This window comes from Vigna radiata, chromosome 8 (assembly GCF_000741045.1).
Source record: "Vigna radiata var. radiata cultivar VC1973A chromosome 8, Vradiata_ver6, whole genome shotgun sequence".
Lineage (NCBI taxonomy): Eukaryota > Viridiplantae > Streptophyta > Magnoliopsida > Fabales > Fabaceae > Vigna > Vigna radiata.
Genome location: NC_028358.1, coordinates 33,074,745 through 33,081,837, shown reverse-complemented (window position 1 = coordinate 33,081,837; position 7,093 = coordinate 33,074,745). Strand labels below are relative to the sequence as shown.

The following is a 7,093-nucleotide window of genomic DNA, read 5'->3' as shown; positions in this document are numbered from 1 at the left end:
ATTTTTAGCAAATGCATATACAATTACGTATTGCATGATTTTGCTTCTCATTCAAATGAATATCATAATAACATTTTGAATGAGGACATCGAAAACATACATTTAAATAAATATTTATGGTTATGTGCTTGAGAGCTTTTCAAAAGGTCTAAGTTCTACTTCTACATTACTTGATTTTATTTACATTTCAAGTGTGTATTTGTCAATCTATCTATGATTAAAGCTTTCATACAAGTATAAGTTAAAACATAGATTTACGAATTTAAAATTGCATTTAAGTGAGCTTTGTTTGGTGTAAATCCTTCAATTGGTCACTAATATAATTTTTTATTTATTAATGACTAACCTTGATTTAAATATTTAGACTGACCAAATATATAGCTTTAGGATTTTCATCTCTAAAATATTTTACCTGTATCTAGTGAGTGATGTTATAAGTTGAATTTGTATACAATAATTTGCAAATTACTTGTTTATATCTATGACAAGTATAAAAATGAACTTTTTTATAATTTTTGTAACTGCTATTTTGATATATACATTTCTATTATAAAAATTATTTATTTTATATTCATTTTCTATTTTTATATTTTTTTAAGTTTAAAAATGAAAATTAATTTTTATCTTTTCCATTACATAAGATAAAAGTGGACACTTGTGTATGTGTTTTTACTGATTTATTATATTTTTCATTACAAATGTTGACATACAAAATTTTGTGAGAATTTTCTCTTTCGTTTCATATTTAAAGTAAGTTAATCATAGTTACATGTTGACTGACAATTAATTTATCTAAAAATGAGTAAAATCAAACTCAATTAAGTTTTTTTTTTAAGTCAACCCACAATAGATTGGTGTTAGATTCATTAAGTTACTTAGGGATATTTTGTCCTATTAGTTTATTGTATAAATTTATTAAAGTAAAATTAAAGTTGTTTGACTCAGCTTACATATTTATAACAATAAAACTTAAGTGTTAACTTTTTTCACTGAATATTATTATAAACATAATAATTAGAAATTAAACAAACAAATTAATTAAACATCAAATTTATTAAATATTATTTAACAACATTTCAATATTTAAAAATAATTAAATTATCAACTTATAGAATTAAAAATATTAAATAATTATGATTATAATATAATAATTACGAAAAAATTATAAAAAAATAATAAAGAATTGATGATAAATTATGGATAAACTCAAGTTAAGTAAATCAAATTTAATTTAATTCACATTTTTTAAGTCAGAATTTTTTTAACCTAATCTTACTCAAATTCACTATAAATCACATTAATTTGAAAATTTGAACCCATTTTAACACCTCTATTTACCCACACCAGACAAATCAAACAAATTTGATTAGTATGTGTTTTCAATTGACTCTCGTGCATAACATTTTTTTTTAAGATCATACTATGTAAAATATATGAACATCATAGAAGATATAATATAATAAAAATGAGATATAATAAATATGTTTTTTTTTTCTTTATTTAACATAGCTTGATGGTATGAAATGTGAACATAATTAGAATGAATTATAATAAAATGAAATGAGGTATAAGATCAAGATTAAAAATATAACTGGAATAAAAACATATAATATACAACAAAAATTAATATTATTATTTGTTTGCCCACATTCATTCAAAATTTCCTTTCTCTCTTTAGCGAAACTTCTCTAATTCATATGCAAATTAATTCTCACGAGCTTAATATATTAATATTAGAAGTAGAATACATTTTTCCATATTTTAAGAACATACATATAAGGCCCCTCGGCCATTCCATTCTTAATCTCTCCCACATATATAAGAAAAATTCCATAAATCTAGCTTAAAACTAACCAAAATTATTCGAAAAGGAATAAAATAAAATAAGTGTCCCAATATAAACATGAACATCATTTCTGCATCTGCATTCATAAAATGATCAAGGAGTCAACCGAAAATACACAGGATCTCTGCTGAATTCTTAAAAGTATGGAACAGCAATAGCCTACTAAGTACCAGTACAAACACTTCAAAGCCTGAATTGATGTCCTGATCTAACAAGCATTTGTATTATTGCTGTCTGAATTTTCTCATACCTGACAAGATTTAAGGGGAAAGAAGATATCAATAACAATGAGCAAACAGAAATGTCAAGGAAACATTTGAGAAAATTCCAGGTAATCGCAGATACCCTGGTTACAGCATATCCACTAATCAGAGTGACACCATAGCTCTGAATTGCAACATCCTGTAAGAGAATAAGAGACAGCAGAAAATTTGTGGCCGCTTATAAAAATTAGCCACCTGCTTGTGTATTTGTATTGCACTATATATATGTTTCTTTCTTTTAGCCTAGCATGAATTTGGGTGCGAGAGACACAAAATAAGACTAGCAACCCAGAATAAAAGCATGCACTTCAGCCCAGCTAGAGACTGTGTATAGAACGCCAGATAAACCCTTCCAATCAGAAGTAGTTCCCTCAACGTATTCTTTCTGTTTTTTAACCAAGCCAGAATACAATGGGACAAATGAAATACCAAACTGCGTCCCTACTCTCCTAAGGCTTGAACTTGAACCAATGACAATTCCTACATCTGCTTCAAGTAGGCAGAGTAAATCACCCACCGAATCTCCAATGTAAACAGTCAATTTCTTCTTGTCATCGTTGCAATTTTTCAATATGCCCCGAAAAGCTTCAACCTTGTCAATGGGAGACTCCATCTTCTTAACAATTTCACCCGTGGAAACAGATCCCTCATAAGTGAACTCATTAGCATGAACATCCAACTCATTTAAATCGGCTGCTCAACAATTAGAAAAATATAATTATAAGACAATAGGAAACAACAACATAAGCAATTGCAAAATTCCAATCAAGTGGCAAGTTCTAAGCAAAATGTAAACATAGATAATGAAGTACTTGGGTAAACAAGAAAGACATCAACTATTATTTAAATTACAGAGAAGCAATGAAGGTTTGATAGCGCAAATCAGAGCTAGACAACAGAAAACATGTATTTTAATCGAAAATTACACATGCTCCAAGCAAATAACAAAAAGAGATCAAGACAAACAAGAATGCGGAGTCCATATCGACCAATTCATTCCCACTAACCATAACAACAAAAAGTCCATGCTTTCCATGTAACAGAGAAATGTACAGCTTTAACAGATAATATCTTGTCTGGTTGCACGATCAAAGTTGAATCAGTATCTGTAATGTTTTTTTTAACTGGCTATCTACGGTAGTTAAAATCACTAAAAGTTGAAAAAGAATTATATATCTAGTAGCAAAACAGAAGCTAGCTGCTAAAGTGGATCAAAATTCCAGCAGAACTTTCCATTTTTATTGCATACCAGTAACAAAAAGTCCCTTAGCATAACCATGGGTAGAGCAGGAATGAGAAGCACTAAAGAATAGTATTCCCTAGTAAAAGTAAAGATTTAAAAACATGGAAAAATAGTTCCTCTCCAACAAAAACTTTCAAAGTTGCATAAGCCTCACGATTCCATCATCTGCCTTATTCCGTACAACTTTAAAAGCATCGCGAGAATATCCTCAGCACCGAAAAGACACGATTGTTCATCAACGACCAAAACAACTTACTCTATGCAACATGGCTTGATAAGGACGACTCTCAGAATGCAAAATTAAGATGATAATATGATTCACTATTAGCAAGAAACAGAGATTACAGCTCATGGCAAGGGATATGTACCTGAAGAGAAGGCAGACCTGATGAGGTCAACACACCAGCAGTATGAAAGAACATGCACGTTGGCATTCAAATTTTCATTCTTAACAATGCTGTGAAAGAAGTTAGTGCAACCATCTTGAAGGATCAGACGCTCTCCAGCACGCTTTATATCTTCTAGACTTATACCTTTGAGTACCCCAGACTCGATAACCCTGTTATTTGCCGTGTTCTCAAATTTTGAAAGTTGCTCAAGGGCAACAGACAATTCTTTATAATCAAAATAGTCCACTGCAAAAACATTAGGTTAAAGCCAATTAACAAAGTCTGAGAAAAACAATGGCTTCCTAAATCATTTAAGACAACTGGAGAAAGAATAGTTGAGAAACACCATACATCTATCGGAAGGCATAATGTTTTCTATACATTGCTCATACTCCTCTGTATACTGTTTAGACAAAAAGCCCCATGTATTCCTGAGATCAGAAGATGACATCCGAACAATTTGATCTTCAGGTTGATTCTGATCAGACTTCGGTGCCGTTACTATAGCAATTTCAGCCAAGATGGCAGACGAATCAACAACAGTGCATGTTAAATCGAAATCAGAAAATATTATGAGGTGATCTTCCACAGGCTTATGTTCCTTAGTCAAGGGTGCTACAGTCGGCTGAAAGAGTGGCTGAGCAGAGAAGAACTCTATTTCAAGCTTCATTGCTTGGGAATAAAGCTTTTCAATGACATCAAGTTCTTCACCAGTCAAAGAGACACTTAGTTTGTCGAGCAAATCTTCAGTTTGCAGAGCAGTAGCCTAAATTCAAATATAAGAATAACTGAGTAGTTGGGGTGCAAGAATGCCATGACTAAAATGTATATTTGACCAAGATTCAAAATAGTATCCAAGCACCCACAAGGGCAATATGGTATGGCTCTACTGTCAATATGACAAACCTGGAAACCATCAGATGAATAGTTGTCGATCCACTTGTTATACGGGTGAGTACCTTCATTCGAATCCAAAAGTTCTTGGAACTTCTTTCCCAAAACGGCATAAAGCCTCATGCAAGGAGTCATGGCACCTAAAGTATAAGCAGAAATTTTTGTTTTCTCAAACGGTGTAGCAAGTTTACCAGGACCTTTTAGTCCTTCAATCTTCCCAGAGGCTGTAGCCAGTAGGAAATCAGTGTACTTAACAGTAGCAGAATTAATACTGTGCTCTTTGGTAAGGTCCAACCCCCATTCCTACACACCATCAGCAAAAAACCAAAATAATATGTGCTACATGGATTGCATAAGGAAAAGAAATCCGAGCATGTGAAGTATAAATTGGTTTTTTGAAAATTCATAAGTTAGCACAATATGTTGCATACGTTTTATATATTTTGAAGTTTAAAGATTCGCTTAATCTATACAAGACGCCGACTAGAAGTTGAAAATTGTACATTTCTTTCCTTCCCAGAAATAATTTACAAGTACCCATTGCCTAGTTCCACTGGAATGGATGTCCCGTGTGGTCAAACTCAAACATAATAAAACAATGCAAATTTATTGAGCTTTTTAAATAATGAAAAAGGATCCAATCCGCATATAGAAGAGTTTTATTTCCTTTGCTATCAACACACAAACCCTACAATAATTTTCATGGGGCTGTTCTATTTACGAGTTGAAAATCACGGCAAATGACGTTCTAAACCTGGAATTATTTACAATTAGAGTAACGATTTACAAATATAAGTTACATAAGCATACTGAGTAAGATCTGAACACCATAATTCAGTCCAGCACCATTTTAATGAGGAAATTGTCTTACCTGTACCAACGAGTGGTGCATCTTCAACTCCTCTAGAACTGCCTTCCTCAACTGACTGATTCCAAGTTTTGCATCGTCATCATCAGCACACTCTTCAGCCAACTCATACCTAAGTAACAATTAAACACACGAGAAAGTTCAAACAACCAAATTATTTAGCACAAGCTTCTAACACTTTTTTCTATTATTAAAAAAAAATAAAATAAAAAGACCAGGGGAGAGAAGAGTAGGTCTCGTACAGTTTCTTTTCTAGATTTAAAGACCGAAACTCACCTCAATGAATGCATATGCAATATCACCAAATAACCTAACCTTCCAGTTTTGGTTGCAAAGAAAACTGACAAAAGGAAAAAAAGACAAAAAAAAAAAATCCAACCGAACATATGAATTGAGCGGCACTAACTTGAAATCCATAAATTGAGTGAAACGAAATAAATAACGCCGAGTTACGAGAACATTTTCACATTTTCACACTCTACTATCTGAAACGGACATATAGATAGATAACAATTTCAACATAATTGTAGAGCTTCTCCGCAACCAAACTATAGAGAATAAGACCTAGGGAAGCCATTGTTTGTGGATAAGCATGTATGAGTGTATGAATAGTATAAATTGAAGAAAGTGAACTCACGCTTGAGCAAAGGCGCGTAGGAAATGGAAGTCTTGGGCGATGTAATGGTGGAAGGAATCGATGTTCAAATTCCCAGAGGCCAAGGCGATGGCGAAGGGAGTGTACATGGCAAAGATGGATTGGCGCGTGAACTTGATCCAGAATCGTCTGGCAAGTCCAGCTTCGCTGTTGCTGTGGTTGTGGATGGCTGCCATTGGAATTGACGATCTCGGAAGGGAGCGAGGAGAAGCGGGACTCGGCCAGTGAGGAACCAAAGCTCTCAACGAGAATGAACGCCTCGGGCTCAGGTTCAGATTCAGCGGGCTTTTGATTGGGCTTCGGAGGAACCACCGCATGCGCATCAAATATCAATTACACACACGCGCCGATGCCTCTCTTTCACTTTCTCTCTCTTGTCCTGTGTGTTTGTTTTACAATCTACACAGTGAGTGAGACGGAGAAAGAGACGAGTGCTACTCCTGGTCCTGGGTCTCTTCGCTTCCGCTCTACATGGGCTGGCCTTTTCTCCTTATCCACCTCCAAATTTATCCATGCACCCCATAAACTTCGAAATGACTAAAGTACCCTTCGAGTAAGGGTGCATCTCATTTTTGTAACTCCGAATGATAATAACGGAGTCTTTCATTTCCATATAATTAGTTACACAATATTAAAAAAAAGTAGTATCCAATGTACTGATGATTTTTTTTATTTAGATTTTTTTACCTATATTATTTTCTTTATTTAAGATAAAAAAAAAGTTGAATGCGGTAATTAAATCTTTCTTTATGCTCTCATAGAAATGTGGCTTTCTATCGGATAAATCACGACTATACTCATCAGTGTGAGCATGAGTGACATGTACACATAAAGGTGATTCAAAGTATATAATTAAACCATTTTATTTATTTATTTTGCTATCATTTGATCTAAAAATAGACATGTTAAAGATACTATTAGTGTAATCTATTTTT

At 33.1% G+C, this 7,093-nt stretch overlaps 1 protein-coding gene across 4 annotated transcripts; it reads right to left on the bottom strand.

The window, feature by feature from the left end:
- Positions 1-1,708: 1,708 nt before the first annotated feature.
- On the bottom strand, positions 1,709-6,615 carry LOC106772474 (bifunctional TH2 protein, mitochondrial). Of its 4 annotated transcripts, XR_002669251.1 has the most exons (8): positions 6,141-6,615; positions 5,507-5,615; positions 4,648-4,938; positions 4,093-4,507; positions 3,721-3,987; positions 2,192-2,802; positions 2,017-2,096; positions 1,709-1,922 (listed from the first exon to the last, which is right to left on the bottom strand). XR_002669251.1 is itself a non-coding variant. In XM_014658895.2 (6 exons), exons 1-6 carry the CDS (start codon positions 6,479-6,481, stop codon positions 2,390-2,392), a joined length of 1,836 nt encoding a protein of 611 aa, XP_014514381.1. In that variant the 5' UTR covers positions 6,482-6,615; the 3' UTR covers positions 1,709-2,389. The 4 variants fall into 4 exon arrangements, 1 of the variants encoding a protein (XP_014514381.1); XR_001376593.2 differs by having other exon boundaries at positions 1,709-2,096; XR_001376595.2 differs by lacking the exon at positions 6,141-6,615 and adding an exon at positions 5,780-6,098 and having other exon boundaries at positions 1,709-2,096.
- Positions 6,616-7,093: the final 478 nt, after the last annotated feature.